The sequence below is a fragment of the Perca flavescens genome, chromosome 10 (genome assembly GCF_004354835.1).
Source record: "Perca flavescens isolate YP-PL-M2 chromosome 10, PFLA_1.0, whole genome shotgun sequence".
Lineage (NCBI taxonomy): Eukaryota > Metazoa > Chordata > Actinopteri > Perciformes > Percidae > Perca > Perca flavescens.
The window spans coordinates 35,821,524-35,842,990 of NC_041340.1; the positions used below are offsets into that span (position 1 = coordinate 35,821,524).

The window sequence follows — 21,467 nt, forward strand, 5'->3', positions numbered from 1 at the left end:
AAACAAATGTATACAAAATAGCTGTTTAACATAAGAAAAAAGAGGCTGAATGGATTGAGTGCTGAATGTGCAAAAATATACAGTATGTGCAAAATGTTATGATGTAATGTGCATTGGGCAGGTGTATAGTCCAGGATGTAGGTTAATGAAAAGTGACATTGCCATTGATTTTGACATAGTACTGAGACATTCATTGCTGTAAAATAGCCACAGTAGTAGGTGCTGACTCACCTAGCGCTGGTCCCATGGCTGAGCAGGTTGATGTTCCCGTTGAGGTCATAGCTGTAGCGCCACTGAGGCCGCTCGTTAACCGAGGCACTTTGCAGCTGGCTGTCTGCATCGTACTCGTAGGTGTAGCGCGTCACGTTGTTGTCCACGCCCACTCTGATGTCACAGGTGGTTGTGCGCCCTGCCGAATCATACTGGATGGTCATCCAGTAGGCGATGGATTTAAGGATCTCATACTGGACCTCGACCACCTGGCCATAGGAGTTGAACACCTTGGTGTGCTTCATCAGATGGGTGGTGATCACCTAGACACAAGCAGCAAGAGATGGGTTAGTTTCGCGGTTGATGAGAGCCGCGAGAGGGAACCAAAACAGCAAAGTTATGGCCAAACAAAGATCTGAAAGACGCTAAATCGCTGCATAGAGCATTTGATCCATTGTTAATGTAAAAACATCAAAGGCACCTAATTCAGGTGTGTTATATTTTAGTTGACAGTGTTAGGCCTACCTGGTTGAGGTCATAAAAGATGACGCTGAACTTGCCAAACTGCTCGACCCGTCCCGATACGTCCACATATCGGTACAGGTCAATGGGAAGAGGGGTCTCATTGATGACTGCCTGCATGCTGGTCACTCTGAAGTTGTTGTAGCTGTAGTCAAACCTGGCGTTGACCAAGCCTTCTTCGCTGAAGCGGAAGATTTGCCGACTTGTCAGGGGACCTACGCAGAGGAATCAGAGTGGTTTTATGTGAGACATTCGCCAATATTTAAGTTTCAGGGACACGCAGCATGTGCATGAAGTATACACACACACACACGCAATTGCACACGCATCACTCACAGGTGGCCATCATGCCACCTGTACAAGCCTGCCTAATGAATTCAAATCAAGGACTAATTCAACATCATTAACACAGACACACGCAGTGCAATCCATTCAATCTTAACTATCCCCACACCTCTATGGCATTTCCACTGGTGACCTTTAATATGGAGAGATAATGAAATCTAAAGACAACAGCCATGATGGGCCAATGTGCTTCTTAATGTCAGAACATCAACTTTAACAACATCATTCATCACCTCTGCTGCTGGCTACTACAGCTTATCCTCCATTTGGAGAAAAAAAAAAAAGGCCTGCTAATGAAACACCATTATGCTGCTATTTGAGATGACTCTGATTGCAGTTAAAATGACTAAGTGTCTAGCTTTGGAGGCTGTAGAGGGCTGGATCAGCATTACATCTCCTATTTTTATTTTCTGTGGAATGTTGATTCTAAACCTGCGCTAATGGGGAAATGGCAGAAGCACTGAGAGTGAGGTGGAGGCTTTTCAACAGCCCTAGGGAACTCACAGTCTGTCTCGCTTCTTTAACTGTCACTTCTCCAGCTGTCATCTTTCCCTCTCCTTTTCTGTTCCTTTTCTCCCTCGCCTACCTCTACTATATCCCCTGTTTTTTTGGTCCCCACTCTTCCTTGTCTCCCTCTCAAGGGACAATTACCACTATCTCTCCTCTCTCCAAGGCTCCGTTTGTTCTGCTAAAATGAGATCAGTTAAAGGAAGGTGAGAGTCTATTCACAGTGAGGGCAAAGACACACACACACACACACACACACACACACACACACACACACACACACACACACACACACACACACACACACACACACACACACACACACACAGCTGTGTGGTGCAGATTAGTGACACCTGATCATTGCGAGCTTAGAAAGACTCTGTAACTTGAGGGAATTGGTGAACTGTATTAACAATGAAGGTATCCGAACATATCTGCTGCCACAGCTAAAGGGGCCCATTGATGGTAATGCCATTACTGGGTAATACTGCAATTTATGAAACGCAATGTCTTTCTAACTAATTTTCCAAATCCGAAGTGAAACAACTGTCCCGTTATTAGGGTTATAATTGATGGCCCGGAGGTGAGATTTCCTGTCCCACGCAGACCAGATCTACAAATGTTCACATGCAGGCTTGCAACACATATGTAGTATAACCACACTTAGCCCACCACAACATATTGTGTGTATATACACACACACACGCGCACATATTGTAAATATTCCTATACACTGACTCGTACTTGAATTGTGAACTTTGATCAGGCAGCCTGGTTGCGGAGGTGGGGATGAAATAGCGTGGCTCAGAGCAGAGCCCAAGGGGTGGTCTAGTATTTAAAGCTGTGGTAGACCACAGTCTCTTCTACTCGAACATGCTTGGCCCTGTTCACACTTCAAACTGAAATAGCACCACGGCTGACTCAAAGCCAGACTACAGAGTTAGATACCTCTCAACAAATCTGGCTCGAGATGCATGATTGTGGAGTCTTGTCACAGTACAGATGATTTGAGTTGCGCTCACAAGACCTTTTCATGCTCAGATAGATCCTTTTCAATTACCCGTTTAAAATGACTCATTGTCAATATTTTAAATGTGTGGCTGTCGATCCCTTTGGCGTGTATGTGTGTGTGTGTGCCGTGAGTGCATGTGTATACGTACCTGTCTGGCGGTAGCGGATGGAGCTTATGAAGCCATTATGGGTGAGATGAATGGTCTTGACAGTGCCAGAGGCCTCGTCGTAAGTGAAGGTCACCAGGGTGGAGTCATAAACCACCTCAGAGAGCCGGGCTGCTGGTGTATATCTTTAAAAAAAAAATGACAAAAAAAAAAGAAGAGAAAAGTTAAGAAAGGAACAATTTATAGAATACATGCTAAATTATTATTTATGTCAGAAGTGTGGAATTAAACATAAATAAAGTGTTTTAAATTTTTTTTTTTCCAAAACATCTGAACTTCAATATAGGTAAATATGCTATATAGCTCATAAATAATACAAATAGCCCTTGGGCCATTAAGGAACCAGTTGCATCATCCTTCAACATTTCATCAAAATCAAACCGGCTGCTGTGGCGGTTTTGGCTTTTCAAATCTTGAAAATGGGGTATATTGTACTGATTGAGCCAATGAGTATTAAAAATGTGAAATGCCAGAACAATGGCCAAATTAGTCCTCAAATTTTCATCAAAATCAGATCAGTAGTGTCTGACAGTAAGAAAATAAAAACAAAATGTGACCTTTAACCAGTCTCCCCATTAGTCCAATCAGAGTAATTAGTGTTGGCCAGCTGGGTGTGTGGCACATTTTTCTGTCAGCGAGACTTAGGGCTTTCACATTTCTGAGATTAGCCTTTAATTATAGCACCTTTCATCAAGCCAATCTGTGTTATGTTTATATATGGCTGACTATACTGCCAAGATGCATAATGCCTCTAAGTTTCATGAAAACCAAACCAGGGGTGTCGCCAGTGTCACCTCTTCCACCCTGCACTGCCTCATCAAATGAAGGGATAAAACCAACAGCCGGTAATATTTTTTAATATTTTCGTGATCACCTGTAGATGACACCGCGTCCTGTTCCCAAGTACTGAGTCCTCAGCAGCCGCCCATCCAGGCCGTAGTCCTGAATGAAGGAGGACTGGCTGTCAGGGGGGGTGTATATGTTCCTGTAGTAACCAACGGACAGGAGCGACTGCAGGGTGTGTTTCACCATGCTGGGCATCGTCACGGCAACCAGGCGGTCCGTTTGGTCGTATTCAAAGACGTAGCGCCGCTGGCTGTGCAGGAGCAGCATGATGGACTGCAAGGACACAGACGGATGCACAGCTGAGTTAGAAGACTGGAGTCTTTTCTTTCTCTGTCTGGTACATCTTTTTTTTTTATTTCTATGTAATTCGGTGAAAACGTCTGCACTTCAGAGACAACCTTGGTTTTCTATTTGAGGACCAGTCATGTTTCATTTAGTCATTGAAGGCTATTTAATCCGAACCATATTTGGAGCTCTGGGTTTTTCGGGTGACAGCAGCAACTTTGTTTACCGTAGAATTGTTATTTTACTTTTCAGGCAAGCTTTAAAAATCTGTGCCTGCAGTCCTGTAGATATTTGAACAGTTTCAACGGCAGAAAAACAATGTTGTGTAAAATTACTTTTCTATTTAACTGTGAGGTATAATATTAATGTATTAATAATACATGCAGGTATTATTCATTTCTAGATGGTTCTGTAATACAAGCTAATTTACACTCTAATTTTGTCTTAGACCAAAAGCTGACACTAAATATATTTCAGGCTGAATATCATTTCATTAAATATTTCAATTAATTTCAAGAATGGAAATTATAGCTTCTGGTAGCTTCCAGCTTTGTCACACACTTGGAGGAACATACCTCTTTGCATGTTTTATTCCCTTTCCTGAAAATTACATGTGGCGTACATTTTTTCCAACCATTTTTCAAAGCTATCTGTTATCTGTAAAACCCACTTTCAGGAAACCACTGGGTTCTATTTCTTTTCACCACTCTGTGAAAATCAAGTCACAGAGCCTTGAAACTTGCTTGAGTTATGTAACTCATCACAATGAACATCTTGTCTGCTTTTGCTGCTCTCAAAGCGCTGGTACTGTTGTGTGGTGATACAGCTATACAGTCAGTGCAGACTGATTTAAAAAGGTCTGCACAATAATTGAACTCTTGACATAATCCTCACTCTGCAAATTCATTTTCATAGTTAAGGTAAGTCAAATGAATGGAACCCTATGGCTGCCTAAAAGGGAGGAAAAACATTAAAAGACGGTTGGTAGAACAGTACTGTAAATGATTTGAATTTGTTTTCAATGTTACTTTCATTTCACACGACAGAAGTACTTTTCATACTTTCATAGTTTTTGTTTCATCTTCAATAACCTTGAAGCGGCAAACAAAGGAAGAGCGGATGTGTTAGATTTCTGCAAACAGCAAAGACAAAAACAAACAGGAGTGAAGCCATCAAACAAAATCTCACCATGAAACAGTCTATCCCCCCCTCCATGCCCCGCCCCCGAACATGCTTTCTGTACGTGCAGCTCTTACTTTGTCTGCGTATGTGTAGCTCCAAATCTTGCCGTTGACCCAGGCTCTGGACACCACCCTGTCGTTCTCGTACTCTAGCCGTTCAGACCAGTCTCCACGGTGAATGGAGGACAACAGTCCTCCACCAGAATAGCTGATGTTTACTTCGGTGTATTTGCTACTGGGGGACCAGACCACGGGCCGGCCCACTGAGTCATACTGGATGTGGAGGGTGAACTTCCTGTGGTCATCGTAGATCTTCCCTACTCTGGTGCTCTGATCAAAGTCTATGGACAGCAGGTTCCTGTTATGTGCCTGGGAAGAAAATCAGTAAAATGTCAACTAGAGGGAGAAGAAAGTGCAACTTTTTTCATTTTACTGCTTTGTAATCATCATCAATTATAAATAAGGCTGCAGAAATGCAAATATAAATGAAGTGGCATGTCTGAGACAAGCAGAGATTTCATTAGTTTAGATAAATTAATTGTGACATTTAAAACAAACTGGACCTGCATAATGACAATAAATTGCCTTGTGAACAAGTGAAGAACCGAGTCCTGGGGATTGCTAATTAATTAGTACACCGATAAAATGTCCTTATGAAATATTCTGTTTGTGCGGTGTACTTTCTGTGCCAGGGAAAAAGACAAGAGGAGTAGGAGGAGGAAAGTACAACTAACTGGTTCCGAGTCACTTGACCTATGAGCTGGCTCTCCGTGACGTCATTAATCACTCCAAACATCTAACATGTTGTGTAACAGCAAGCTGTAGCACGGTTCAAACTGCTCTACAGCTGGGCTCCAACAAATGTAGGATCCACAGAGTAGATTGCACTGAGAGTGTCATTTCTTTGTCACGTTTGATGGGAATGTGTAAAGGTCAGATTGGGTAACTATTGGTTAACTAGGCCTTCTTGTAAGATGTAATTTGACCTATTTACACATTTGGCTAGGATTGTTACCACCGTGTCTTAATGCACGCTGTCTTTGTGTAGTAATGATTTTAGAGGACTGGATTTACTATACCATCTGAGTTAACTGAAAAATAAGTTGGTGATTAAGTGTTTTACCCTGAGTCTGCGTTCATAAGTGCTGTAGTTAGTCTTGCTCTGCTCCTTCCTCTGCCTCCACTCTATCAGGCTGGGGGCGTGGTCGCCGGGCAGGCTGATGTTACAGCGGCTGGCCGTGGGACTGACTCCTCCCCCTGCGCCTCCAGGGAGGAGGGGCTCCGTGATGAGTGACAGCTCCATCCCACTCGCCAGCGTAACCAGGAACGACCCATCAGCGCTGACTCTGTATGAACTCTGAGCATGGTCTGGGGGGGGGGGGGGAGAGAGAGAGAGAAAAGAAGACCACAAGGACGCAAATAGGCAGCAACAGATTAAAAAGTGTGAAAAAAACAGTCAGTCGCTGTCTCTTGAAAAAAAGCAAAGCAGCATGACTACATGAACGCAATGAATACAAGTCTGGCTTTTTGGTGTTTTGTTTGAATGAATTGCTAAAAAAATTACATTTTCTCTGCAACATTAGCGCTGTACTGTATCTTTAGAAAAATGTCATCTATTCAAAACGAGAGCAGGAGAAAAGGTGAAAGTGAGAGAGAAAGCAATAAAAAAGGAAGAAAGAGAAACAAAGAAAGAAGAGAAAAGGAGGGGAAGGGCGGGGTGCTTGGCCTCAACAGTTTTTCACACATTGCAGTTTTCTCAGAAACTGTTTTTTCATTTCTATATTGCACTGAGTAATATTTCAGATAGAATTTACACATGCCAATATCTCTTTGTCTCATGCCTTCACCATTTCTAAGCACAATTAATAAAAAAAAGCAAAAATAATCATAAAACTATATTTTAACCATAAAATGTAATGCAGTTCATAAACTGGATAGTAACTTCTATTCCCTCCACCACGATAAAATCTTTTTTCTGTACATATGGTTATTGCTGCCTCAGAGGCAGGAAAAGACACATTGAGTTTTTGGGTGGTGGAAGTAAAGTGGGGGGACACTCTAAAATAATGGGTCATTTCAACTCTTCCCTGGCAGTTCTGTCATACTGTAGCACTGCCACATGCAAGTGTACTGTATTTGTGTGTTGGAGCAGCTTTTCTCTCCCTGCAGTCCTGTCATTGTGACAACTGCTAGAAAGCAATTAAAAGGATGACATGAGAGGAAACTGCTCCTGTGAGCGGCTTCTCCACTCCACTCTCATTTCCTCCTCTTCTCATCCCTGCCCTCTCTTCTATTTTCTCCCGTGGTCATTAAAGGCGTTTCACAAGTCAGTTGGATCTGCCTCTTTTTTTGTAAATAATAAAAAATATATCTTTTTTTTTTTTTTAGTTCATTAGTGTGTGGTTATGTAAGGAGGTCACATCAGATCTATCTGTGAATTATTGATAGAAAGGGATAAATCCTTTTTCAAAGCTGTGAATCTCCTGCACACACCACCAGTGCTGCAGACGGAAAATTAAAAAAACAGGTCAGTGTGTCTGACCTGACCAGAATAACGGCCATGTTACTGCAGTTTGCCAGTCATACATTTTTAAACATCACTATGCCCTTATGGTATGCCTTCCTCATGCAACTGTGATATGTTGTCTATGGTTTAGTCGCCCCCCTGATGAGTCATAAAAGGCCTTTCGGCATGTTTGTGGTAAAGCAGATGGGGCGAGGCTATAATCTTTTCTGCATCTCAACAACCATATATTTGGCTCTGTGTAAACTCCTTTGTCTTCCTACAGCTTACCAATGTTCCTACTGATTTACGAGGAGTAAGGAAACAGCTGACGATGCTCCATGATGCTATACCTTGTCTGAACGTGTAGATGGTGTCACTGGCAGACAGGTTGGTGCTGGTGACAAAGTTCTCACGGTTGGACGCCTCGACCTCTACCCGAGACCAGCGTTCGAGGTTGCCGTGGAAACCGCTCACCTCACCAGTGGGGAGGGTGATGTTGGTCACACGGCCCTCGCTGTTGTACCTTGGAGAATAAACACAGAGACGATGATGTACAAGCACAAACGTGCACAGATAACTGCCTGGCTGTCTGGACAAATGAACACAGCTGCATGCACACATAGGCACATAAATACGAAAATGCATGCTCGCTATCACTCTGTTTCCCCCTGTCATACACAAACATCGGCACAGAGTAAGTGTCAACTATGATTTATATGTGTAATTATCCAGCTGTGGAATTTGAGACAGAGACTTGGTCGACAGTGGTGAATAATTCAGACAGATGTGTTTTTGTGTGTGTACTTTATGTGCCATACTAAACGTGTGTGTGTGATCAAAGTGTGTTACAGAGACGTCCTTCAGCTAATCAGTAACTTAAGCAAAGTCGATGTAGAATAAAAAAAAAGTCTCTCCAGCTTTCTACAGTGATGGCCTACCACCAGATGGCACTCATATTTCACACCGCAAACATAAGCTCTGTCTCACATTAAAATGCATGCACATACATGCAATCCCATGTCCATACATACGTTCAGAGTCAAGCAACCAACCATAAATGAAGAAAAAGGGACAGAGAGAAGAAACGAAAGAAAGACAGAAATAAAGGAGAGCACAATAAGCAGAGAAAAAAAAAAGAATACTTACTCATAAACAGTGGTCCAACTGTTCTCATCACTTTTGGTTGCTAGGAGACCTGTGTTGCCATGGTAAGTGATGTGGGCGATGTCATGGCCTTGGGCTGACACCTTCCTCAGTGTTCCACTGTTGCTAAGAGACAGCCAGTACACCTGTCCGCCAGGTAGTGCCAGCCAGAGAGGCACTCCGTGAGCATCTCTCCTCACCTGCAGCCCGTGGCCATCGCGACTCGTCAGTCCCGACAGCTGGCCGTCCGTGCCGTAGGAGAAGTTGTACAGGTAGTGGCCGGTGATCAGGTGTTTGGTGTACATGTGGGAGCCATTCTGTCGTGGAAAAGAAGAGAGCGACAGTTGCACCCGCTATTCGTAAATCCAAATAACTTTGAGTGTAAAGTTGTCAGTTCTTAGTACAGTAACTACTAGCTACTGAAGTTTCAAGTTAGGGATTTACTAAATTGTGTCATACCAGTAACACTAGAACCGCCAGAGCCGTTGGCATTGGGCGTTGTGATTCAAAAATGGAAATTACTCCATCATTTTTAGGTTATGTTATAGGTTAGGTCATTATATTAAATTATATAGTATATATTAAACTAGTAATCCTTTGTAAATGTATGATTTACTTTATTTTATTTATCCTTGCATACATGGCGAAATATGTGTTTCAGAGTTAGTATTATTAATGCAGTTAAGAATGAGAGGGAAATATCTGATTATGCTAACCTGGCTCATGTTGTTTGGTCAGTTTTGTAATTTAAGTTGTATTGTGTTATAGGTTACATCGTTATTAAAGTGTTGGATATGTTGACCATATTAGCCAGCTAATGTTAGCTTTGTCAGTCGGTTCAGTTAGCTAGCTTCTCAACACCAGGCAGTTACTGGGCGTAAATATTCAGTAACAACTAATCTCTAAAAGTTTGTGTGGCTGAACCCGTTCTAATTTAGTAATATGTAAATCTTAGCAAACACGTATCACTAGGCTATGTTTGAACTTGGGAACAGCAAAAATGAAAAACAATTGTTAAAATTCATGTTAACTGGGACAGTAATGGTGTTTAATGAAAAGGTGTAATCGTCATTCTGACCTGAATGGAGATATAGCACTCAAGTATCTATCATTTTACATGCAACTACACATGCTCTATGGAAATAGCTCAGGCGTTGTGTACCTGGCTGAAGAGATAGAGCTCCTGGTCCAGTGGGGAGCTGATCTCCACCAGTCCAACTGGGCTGGGCTGAGGCTGGTTGGGGTTTACAGCTCTGATCCGGATGTTGCCCAGATCAGCAATATAGAGGGTGCCATTAGGGGCCACGGCTATAGAAGACGGGGCTTTAAGACGAGCGTCACGGGCGTAACCTCCATCTCCTGACAAGAGAACCAAGAAGACATTATTTAGATGAGCACAAACTCTTTATCAACAAAATAGCATAAGTGAAGGCACCCTCAGATATGAACACGCTGAGCAATTCAAATTATTTTCCAGAGAAAGAGAGAAGTGGCATCTGGTACACACGAGCTTTGCAAAACATGAAGAGCACATGATGCCGCTTATGAGTTTATCAGTTTAGCTCAGGACTCGGACATGTTGGGATGCCATAGCATGCCAATGGAGTTGATATGACCACCTTGATAGTGACCTCAGCCTTATCAGACGGTGGTAGTGGGTGATTGAATGCATTCAGAGGTCTTTGGTAGCCCAGCGGGATAACAGCCAGGTGAGACCCTTTAGATGCTGTCAGCAGTAGGCCCAGGGCTTCTGATGGGTCCGTGCAGGCAGCAGGGTAGCAGTTTATCTCTTGACAGCATGCACATTATGTGTGTGTGTGTGTGTGTGTGTGTGTGTGTGTGTGTGTGTGTGTGCGTGTGTGTGTGCGTTCATGTCAGTTTGTATTTGTGGATGTGTGTTCACATATGTGCGCCTGTTCAAAGACACTGTGAGAAGGGATGGAAACGGAAAGCCTCTGAAGAGAGTAATCATCTGTTAACAGCAAGACATGATTGAAAATATGCAAAGTACAACCAAAGAAATAGGGATGGTTACAACCCATTGGCTTTTGGCATGGGAGAGACACTTCCCTCCATTTTCAATAGAAAAGAAACAGATTTTTATGAGCAGAATTAAATGATAAAATCACATCCTCTGACACTTACAATGGAACCATGGCCTAACTGTCAAAAGAACATTGGCTTATTTGTTTGGTCCTTTCCTTCTTCCATTTATTACATTTCAGGTGCCCTGCCATGATACACCAACCAGTTAAAACCTTTAGCGGCTAGACTAGAGCTTTTTCTTTCAACAGCTGTAATTTGAAAGGATTTGAAAGGTTTCTCTCAGGCTGGTTCCTACTGAAATTTAGCTGGAGGTTTTTGCAAAGAACGAGTCTCCCCATGAATACAAACACCCCGCCCCCCTCCCCCTCATTATCATACTTTCTTATTTTTCAAGGAGAGTCAAAACAGCCCTTCCTAGATATTAAAATTCCATCTGAAATAAATAATGTAGACATGCAAAAACAATGGAGGAGACAGTGAAGAGAGAAAAAGTTCCTCTCAAGCTCTGCTTATAAAATCATTGGTCAGCAGGGACACACAGGCAGATTTAATCACGCAATATCAAGACACACTGACTTAGTCAGAGCTTTTAAAATGTTCTTATTATACACCTGAATCAGGCAAAGTATGATATGATCTGATACGATTTTTAAGAGCAGTTACATGTTGTTATTAGTACTGTAATCCTATTAGACATAAATAAATATTTCCACAATACTTAATCCTTCAGTAACATAACGTGTGTGTGTGTGTGATGACCCACCAGAGAAGCAGTCACAGTTGGGGTCTATCTTACAGTCACAGTCCGTGGGGGCTCCAGAGATAACAGAAATCTCCCCGTTGGTGGACACCTGTGAAATGTTAAAATAATAAAATAACGTCACACAAAATAAAATGGGAGATTATTGTCAAAAGACGACTATTTTTGTTGTCGTGTTTAATCTTTCTGACAAACAAGATAATGATGGCATTTCATTAAAACCTGAGCTGGAAATACAGATTAATGACATTAAAATGATTTTTGGCTCTGTGTTTGTCTGCTGGTGCTTTAACCAAACAATCTAAGATGATATCTCAGGTGCTTCTTTTTATAAAAAAAAGAATTGTGCATCTTCAGTTAGTGAAAACATTCCCTGTTCGGTCTAAATGGGGATTCGTTGATAGATTGATGAATCTTTGCTAAATGAAATCTAGCTCTAACAAATTAAACTTTGATCCTGGGGGGTGGTAATGTTTCTTAACTGGTCCGAGGAGAGCATGCAAAATGATTTGGCTCATTCGCTTTCTTGTGGAGCGTTAGATGAGAATACACTCTCAGGTTTGTACCGTTCCACAATAGTACCTCTTAAACTCAGCAATTAACACATCAAGGTCCATATTTTAACAATCAAAGCGCACGGTGTGAAGTGCCTGGCGCAGGTGTGTTTAGGGCGTGTCCAAATCCACTTTTGCTAGAGTGACGGCGGAAAAAAGGGTCTGTATGCCGGGCGCATGGTTCTAAAGGGTTGTACTTAGTGCCTTCATTAATCAGAGGTGTGTTTTGGGCGTAACATGCAATCAACAAATCAGAGATCATCTCCCATTCCCTTTAAAAGCCAGGCGCGTTTGGACCTTGGACCATTGCTGTTATGATGGAGGATTTACACCGTAATATTTGTATTTGATTTTTTTTGCATGTGTGTGTGCTGCTGTGCGTCCCTGTGTGTGTAACAAGCATAGTGTGCGCGCTGTGCACGAGCCTAGGAGCACTTTACTAATTTGCTGTTAAAATAACAATGAAATGCTGCGTTATTGACTTTAGACCAGGTTTTTGTTGGTCTATGGCACGATCGCTTCCCGCTGCCTCAAGATAGCAATACTCCCAGAATGCACCTGAACACACCTCCCTGTAAGACCAACATGCCCAGAATGTACCTGAACACACCTACCTGTAAGACCAGCACGCCCAGAATGCACCTGAACACACCTCCCTGTAAGACCAGCATGCCCAGAATGCACCTAAACACACCTCCCTGTAAGACCAGCATGCCCAGAATGCACCTGAACACACCTCCCTGTAAGACCAGCACCTGTAAGATGGGCGCACAGATGGGTGCAGGTGCATTTGCTATTTAAACGATGTGGGTGCTGGACAGGAAACTGACAACTGTGCCGGTCTTAAACTAGCAAAGACACTTGCGTCGGGCTTTGTGCTGCGCCGGGTGCAAGATAGGGCCCTCAAAAACAGTGTAACAACAAGTTGTAACTTGTTAATTAGAGAACTTTAGAGGCACTGGTAGGCAGATTGTGTCACCATTACTGACAGAGCCAGACTAGCTGTCTTTTTGCTAAGCTAAGCTAAGCTAAGCTAACTGCTGCTGGCCGTAGCCTTATATCCTGTTTGACCCGGTACCGGGTTCACTCTCGTGGTGCCTTTACAAAGAGTTGCGGTGGAAGATGGTCTATTTATAGAAGATATGAATGTTACATTATACATTAGGTCTTCAGCTTTAGGAATCTGTAAACTAACTGTATGTTGACCAAACTATGGCTTATTACAAAGTATTTTTACAATAAAGTTGTACAAATATAAACTGCATAAACACAAGAGCAAGTTTTGTTCAAAAGAATTCGGGATAATTTTTTCGTCAGCCTACAATCATGTAGCTGTGCACTACAATACATCACCTCAATACAGCGTCTTCATTCAGACATCTTCTCATCTAACATTCAGCAAGAAAGCCAACAAGTGTTTCTCCCAAAATGTTGAAGTATTCCTTTAAAATTGGATGACCCCAGTCTGTGTTTATCAAGCATCTCAGAGTAGAAAATCTATCCAACTGGCCAAAACATTCTACACATTTAGTCCTTATGTTATGCGTGGTAAAGGAGTAAAAGCATTTCTTCAACTTGTTCTAGGATAAATACTCATATGATAAATCCTCCAGGATTTAGGAGACCTGCAGAGTCATACCAGCAGCTAATAACCAGCTCTGAGTCCCCAGCAGGACATTCCATAGGTGGCAAAATACAGAAAGAAGAGCTTTTTGATTAATGATTAATCGATTAACTTCTTCAGAGACATTGTCATGAATTGTTGGGACTTGTATGTGATAAAAAATACTCCTCCAACGTCCAGAAGGTTCTTGCAATTTGCACCTAACTGAAAACTACCAAACACAGCCACAACAGAGCTAATTTAAGATGCAATTATTGTGATTGTAATGCACCTCAAAGCATCAATATCATGCATATTCAATAACTTCCCTGCCTCTATACATGGTTAAAAATAAAACTCAACACATATTGGTTATGGATGTGTAGTCCTTGATGTTATGGCCAAATGGTGCTGTGACAGAATGACGTGCCTGAATGAGAGCACATACTTATTGTGTCCAAGGCACGTTCACATTTAATAGAGCTCATTACACTGAAAAGTACTAAACAGTACAAGATGCGGCTGGTTTAAGCTACTTAAGATGAAATGTAGCAGTTATTTGTGTGTCATTTTTTTTTTATCAGTTTAAATTATATTGTCAGTCTGTACCTGTGTACAGCTAGTTTGTCTTAAAGTGCTCATATTATGCTTTTTGGTTTTTTCCCTTTCCTTTATTGTGTAATATATCTTTTTGTGCACGTTATAGGTTTACAAAGTGAAAAAGCCCAAAGTCCCCCCCAAAGGGACTTACCATCTAACACAGAAAACACTGTTCACCAACTGCTCCAAACAGCTCTATTGTAGTCCAGCCTTTACTTCAGAGACCAATGTGGTCACTTTGGAACACATGTTATAATGCTCGCCTAGCTGCTAGCATGGCACGCCCTCATACTCTGCTTCTGACTGGCTAGTAGTCCTTACCTAGGTACTGTCAGGGCACACCCTCATACTCTACTTCTGACTGGCTGGTAGTCCTTACCTAGCTACTGTCAGGGCACGCCCTCATACTCTGCTTCTGACTGGCTAGTAGTCCTTACCTAGGTACTGTCAGGGCACGCCCTCATACTCTGCTTCTGACTGGCTAGTAGTCCTTACCTATGTACTGTCAGGGCACGCCCTCATACTCTGCTTCTGACTGGCTATTAGTCCTTACCTAGGTACTGTCAGGACACACCCTCATACTCTGCTTCTGACTGGCTAGTAGTCCTTACCTAGGTACTGTCAGGGCATGCCCTCATACTCTGCTTCTGACTGGCTAGTAGTCCTTACCTAGGTAGTGTCAGGGTCTGCTTCTGACTGGCTAATAAACCTTACATAGGTACCGTCAGGGCACGCCCTCATACTCTGCTTCTGACTGGCTAGTAGTCCTTACTGCGCATGTGCGACTACCAACAAAGATGGAACAGAAGTGAGATGTCTCACTCTGTAGCTAAAACAGAGAGCTCAACACACAGGGTGAAAAGGAGCTGCAGCAATGTGCAGTACAACAAAAATATGGCGTTTTCTGAAAATTAAAATACATAAACCTATTCTGGTACAACCTCTAAATACAATTAAGAACCTGAAAAAGAGCATAATATGGGCCCTTTAAAGTGACACAATTTTCTGCATTTAATTCTTTGTCCTGAATCACACTGTGTCTGTATCAGCCTGTCAGGGTCTTTGAATGTGTTGATTGCGCATCAGAACCGCTGACTAAAATCTGCAACAAGTCATTTATTTTATTTCATAAAATAGTTTCTTTCACTCTCAAAGGAGAACTTCTACTTGCTGCTTGAAGCGTGTGTAAGAACCTTCATCGAGAATTTTTGAACTTCTAGTTTGACTTTCTGTGTGAATGTTACTGAGATGCATGATGATTAATATGGGCCCAGAAATACCAAACATCAAATAAGAGTGATAAATACAATTAAAGAAACACCAAAAGACTTCACTGCCCTATCTAACATGGTCTGCCTCCACTTGCACTCAGCGTGGTGCTGCAGACCACAGAGGGACTAATGATTGAGTCCAGCAGGCAACATCTTTGTGATGCTGGTGCCCAAATGCTGGGAGGCTGTGATAGCATGCTGCTAGCTAATGGAGCAAATGGACGAAAAAGTATTTAAGCACAAGAGTATTGGATGTACAAGAGTTTTGTAAGTCCACATGTAAGATGCAGACTCTTAACACAGCAAACAACCTGACCACACTTATGCAACAAGTGTGAGGTAAATCATTGTCACAATGCCAGATGGATGGCTGGTGTCGGTTGCAACAGAGATGTCTTTTCCTGTTTGTCAGTTTTGCTAGAGATGTAAAAGACATTTTTGCAGGGGCCGTCCCTCTGTGATCACACATGCAGGGGTTAAACACCTGTCCATAATTCAATAAGAAGGATACAGCATGAGAACACATATACAGTTTATAGAGCGGAAACACATACTTAACAATAAAAGCAATACAACAAACAAAACTTAATTAGAAGACAAATAAAACCAAAAGCATGCAACAACTTATAAAAACCCCAGCCTATATAGTTGGGATTTCAAAAAAAAATTGTGGTACAGACTGAGCTGACCTGACGGTGAGGCAATTCCATAGTGTTGGAGCTAAAATAGTAAAAACACGGTCACCCTTTGTTTTGAACCTGCACCATGGGAAATTGAAGAGCAATTGGTCAGAATATGAGTTATCTTTGTGCATTAGTAGTTTTGAGTTATACAAGTTTAGAAATATACAGTAAGAGGGTGCCATGCCATGGAGGGCTTTGAATGTGATCAGGAGGATCCTGAACTGAATTCTGAAGCGTACAGGAAGCCAGAATGGGGGTAATATGCTCTCTTCGTTTAGTGTTTGTCAAAAGCCTGCCTGCAGCCTTCTGAAAAAATTTAAGTTGAGCAATTGCAGACAAGAAAATAAGGAGTTAGAGTAATCTAAGTTAAGAGATAAATGCATGGATGATTTGCTCTACGATGCTCTTAAGCAAAGCTGAACTTATTTTTCTGATTTGCAAAAAAAAAACTGAACCAATTCCTCAATGTCAATCTAATCACTCTAACCCAACATCCAGATAGCTAGCAGATGGTTTTATATTCCCAGCTAAATGATGTTAGTAACTACAAGTATAGCGATATATTAGTACTTTGGATAGGTAGATCTTCTGTCTTCTGTACCGTATGAACACATGGGTAATAACACTTTAACATGAGAAAAGTAATGGCTTTAAGGGAGTCTTATGCAAAAGCTTTTTGTAAAAATGTCAGTTGATTGCAGTGACATTAAATCCATCATTGGTAGCTGCCCTACAAAGCCCAACCAGAGCATATCTAGCTAAAAATAGGCTGAAAAGTAAGACCTGTTGGATGCGATTGATGCGCCTCTCATCAGTCTCAGCGATATACAGTGTTCCCAGGTGGGATAGGGCGATGGCCTTGGCAGCCTCCAGGGTGGCGCGCACTGCTGCCCATCTCACCAGGTGGTGGTCAATACCTGGAACCTGGCAGTGGATGGGGCGGCCCGCCACAATACGCACCTGAAGATTTTCTGATACCTGATAGGAAAAAAACAAACCAAAAAAAAACACTATCATCTATACGCTATGTAAAAGCGAGACCGAAAGCAAATTATTGCAACTGCTTCCAGTAATTATTGTTTGACAATGGAATCAGCTACTGGCAATATATCTTTGTAGATCAGTGCGACGGTGCATCAAACATCACCACACCTAAGCCTACCTCATCTAACAACTCAAAATTCATTAATTTTGACATTGACAAGTTCTCGGGTTATAAGCAAAACCAACTTCTGCAGAGAGTGTTAATTGCATGTTTTTCTTTTCTTTATCAAGGTGCTCTTTTCCTTTCTTTTATGTTAGCACCGCTGCTCGCTCTAAATGCACCCTAAGTGACAGCACTGCAAATTGTGAGAAATATTTCATTACTCCTTCTTCCTCGGTATAGTGCCAACGCCTCTCAAAGAACCCACAAGCTTAAACAGGAAATCCACTGCCAAATGTGTTTTGTGTCTGTTAAGGATGGTTTCTCTACCTGTAGGACAATGTTGTTGTCCAGGATGTAGAGAGAGTTGTCCAGCGGATTAATGGCCAGGTCTGTTGGCCACTCCAGACGCACCTGTGGAATGACACACACACACAGACAAACACAGACCATATATACAGTAACTGTATTTCTAGCAAAAAATGAGAACATGACAAAAAGAAAGCCGTGGTAGCTATTGCCCACAAGAGTCAGTTACAGGTGATAATATCTCCTTAATAACACAGCATTAGGCCCCGTGACCCTCCCTGCTCATGTAAAGGTCAACGGCGGGCAGGGAGCCTTCCCCGTGTTTATTCAAGACTCGCCTCGGCACTGTCGCAAATGTCAGCCAATAACCATGATTGCCGCAAGCTCAAATAGCACACCCTGCCCGCTAACACTGTGGGGGTCACACACACACACACACACACACACACACACACACACACACACACACACACACACACACACGCACACACACACAGACGAGGCGCTGCGTCTGAGGGATCAGTGAGGTGATTGATGACTCTGAGGATGGATTGGTAAATAAATGGATCATGTTAAATTGCCACTGACATGTCCAATTATAGGCACTGTCAAATGAGGGAGAAGAGGGTTCACTCTGAAATCCCGTTCTAAGAGGTAGAGAAATTCATCAAGCAGTGCTCAGCCAAAGAGGACATGCATCAAATCTCTCCTGCTCATGATATTGAACTTTGCCATCACTTTCACAAGTTAAGTTGAGCTGCACACAGAGCTGGGCCTGGTCAATTCAAGTCAAACTGAAACTAAAATAAAATATGTTCAGAAATCTATATAGTATATAGTACATAAATATTCCTTGTAGTTGTTTTTGATATGTGTACTTCCTTGGTGATTGCACCTTGTTAATTGCTGTTCTGAAGGTACAAATGTTTGGTACTGGTGCAATATCTGTGTGGGCAAGCACTAAAAACACTTCCCAATATCTCATTTCAACAGCCACGCATGTAGTTAACCAGCATGGAGGATGACATTGTTAGCTGTTGATTAGTATTATCTGTGATTTGGATCTATATTACTCAGGGACTCTGTACATTAGTGTCAAGATTTGTATCATGGGGTGATGTACAGAGGGCTATAGTTACAAGGGTTTTGACGGTCTGGTTATTTGCCTTCACCATAAATGGACCCATGAAAGAGAGACTAGCTACGCTTTGCACAGGAATGTGCCGGAGCTGCTGATGACTCAGCAGGTGTTGAAATAACACAAGAGAAAAGGAGTGTTCTTGTTTGAATTAGTGGGAATGTTAGCAAGAGAGGAAAACTAGCTTCCACTTTCCCAGTGAAAGTCTTACTTACTTACTTAAAGCTACAGTTGGTAACTTTGATAAAAAAAAACTTTTTGGCATATTTGCTTAAACTGACACTATATCCTGACAGTGCTAGATGAATCAGAGATCTGTGAAAAAAGTCCTGTTCCTCTGCCTCCTCCTGGTGCTTCTAATGGCATAATTAAAACAACCAATCAGAGCCCAGGAGTCTCTAATGGCGTTTTCCCATTACGTGGTACCTGCTCAACGCGCCTCTACTCTACTCGCCTTTTTGGTTTTCCATTATGATAAAAAGTCCCTGGTAACTGCTAACAGGTACTTTATTTAGTATAGCGCTGATCAAATATGAATCAAGATTCGATTACTGCATTGCCTATTTCTTGCCTTAAATGTTTTCAGAAACATATTATAGTGTGCTGTTTAGCTGTAAAATGAGAATGTTGGGTTTCTGGGTTAGAATTAGGCAAAAAAAGGCGAAACAGGCAATGCAGTAACAGAATCAGAATTAATTCTATTTCATCAGCGCTGCCTAATTTTACAGTCATTGACACAGCGCTACGGTCAGGATATAGTGACAGTTTCAGCAAATATGACAACATTTTTTAATAAAACATACCTACTGAAGCAAATGTTGAATGTAGTAAAGAGATAGACGGCAACACGTGATATAGCGAACACTAATGTGTAAAGGTGTATCTAGCACCACAGAAGTCGAAGCTTCCACAAATTTGTCCAAAAGTATACTTCAAATTTCAAACTAAAGCCAACACTTGGCTGTTCATTCGGCATACATTACAGCAGTGTCTCACCGTAGCTATAGAAGTTTCCATCAATACTGATGTCACATTGAGGTCACAGCAGTTTAGAAGAACAAACACGGATGGAGGATGATGACTGGACGCGCTGCAGGGGCCGATAACGAACAAACACAAGGATTGTGAGGTAACATGGGCCCCTTTAAAGACATATAAGAGCACCTCTGGGAATTCACCCTGGCTGAACATGCATATTCACACACACATACACATACACAAGCATACACAGGCGCTGCCTCCCTATGTGTGGGCAAAGATCCCTCTATAGAGCGAGCAGTTCATCTATTATTCATCTTCTACTCTAATAGGCCTGATATAAGTCAGGAGTGGATCTGAGGGCTGGCTGATCAAATCTGTGAAGTAGCTGTCTCTGGTCTTTACCGCACGCACGCACGCACGCACACACACACGCACACACACACACACACACACACACACACACACACACACACACACACACACACACACACACACACACACACACACCTTTAAGAAGACAGAAAGAGTTTCCATTGAAGAGGCCGGGCAATTAAAATTGACAAAACAATCACAGACTGTGAAAGAACGACAAACAAGTACTTTTTTTTGTGTAATACTGTAATTAGTCGACACAAAACATAGGCAGTCTTACGTTTGTACAGATTATCTGAACAAAACTCCAATGGTGAGGATGAAGCCTATTTTAGAGCCAAACTTGTGCCTCTAGCTCTCTCCAAGTCATTTGAACTAGACTAAAATTATTAGCTTACCTGGCTGATATCCATGCGTGCATCACAGCTGAGCGGCTGCGTCGACATCAGTCCGTTTGAGCCAATCATAGTGGAGAGCAAACCCCTCTCATTAATCTTCTGAATGGTGGTGCCATCGACGAAGTAGACAAGACCTCTTTTATCCACTGCAATACCTGGGCGGGTGAGAGAGAGAGAGAGAGAGAGAGAGAGAGGCAGAATGAGCTTTTGGAGATGACAGAGAGGGAGCGAGTGGGGTTGAGAGCACAAAAAGGAAAAATGGAGAAAACGAGAGAGTATCAGAGAGAAGAGATGGAGAGGAGTGAGTACGGGAGAGAAGTAAAGTGAAGAGAGGAGAGGGCTTTGGAGAGGCATCCAACTCAGTTAGACATTCAGCTCAGCAAGCGGCTGTCTTATCAAAGGCACTGCACCACAGAAATGTAATTATATTTCCATTCCAGAGCCCACTAAAGGGATTAGAACAATGCAACTGGAGGAAGAAGTTATTTGTCACATTAGATGTGAGCAGGGTGCCGCAGTGAACTTTTGACATTTGCCACTTGCGCTTATGCATCCACATTTTGCGCTAACGCATGTGCATTATAAATGTGCCGCTGCGCATGAAACGCACATGTGAATGTCTGCATGTGTGCGGGTGCTTGCCTGCATTTGCACAGCACATGTGAACACTTGTTTGCGAGTGTGTTTTGCAATGAGCAGTATGCACCTGAACTGTGCTTGCAGCGGAGCTCTGCCGTAGACAGTCAGCAGAGAGAAGGAGAGAAGTAAGTCCAGGTATTAAAGGTCAGGGCAGACTATGAATCATCTGTTATGGATGAGGAGCGACCTTCATCCCCGGTCTAATCTCCATACAGAGATAGAATAGCCCTTTGACACAACTCCTCA

The 21,467-nt window shown here is 42.3% G+C and overlaps 1 protein-coding gene across 1 annotated transcript in view; it reads right to left on the minus strand.

Moving 5' to 3' along the window:
• Positions 1-21,467, minus strand: part of tenm1 (teneurin transmembrane protein 1) — a 182,912-nt gene that overhangs the window by 6,075 nt on the left and 155,370 nt on the right. The window contains exons 23-35 of the mRNA XM_028589371.1: positions 20,583-20,737; positions 17,715-17,798; positions 17,024-17,218; positions 11,533-11,620; positions 9,886-10,082; positions 8,727-9,040; positions 7,931-8,103; positions 6,198-6,442; positions 5,150-5,443; positions 3,637-3,881; positions 2,745-2,887; positions 736-947; positions 232-533 (exon numbers count right to left, since the gene is read on the minus strand). Of these exons, the coding sequence (XP_028445172.1) occupies positions 232-533; positions 736-947; positions 2,745-2,887; positions 3,637-3,881; positions 5,150-5,443; positions 6,198-6,442; positions 7,931-8,103; positions 8,727-9,040; positions 9,886-10,082; positions 11,533-11,620; positions 17,024-17,218; positions 17,715-17,798; positions 20,583-20,737 (2,647 nt within the window). The remainder of the gene's footprint in view (positions 1-231; positions 534-735; positions 948-2,744; positions 2,888-3,636; positions 3,882-5,149; positions 5,444-6,197; positions 6,443-7,930; positions 8,104-8,726; positions 9,041-9,885; positions 10,083-11,532; positions 11,621-17,023; positions 17,219-17,714; positions 17,799-20,582; positions 20,738-21,467) is intronic.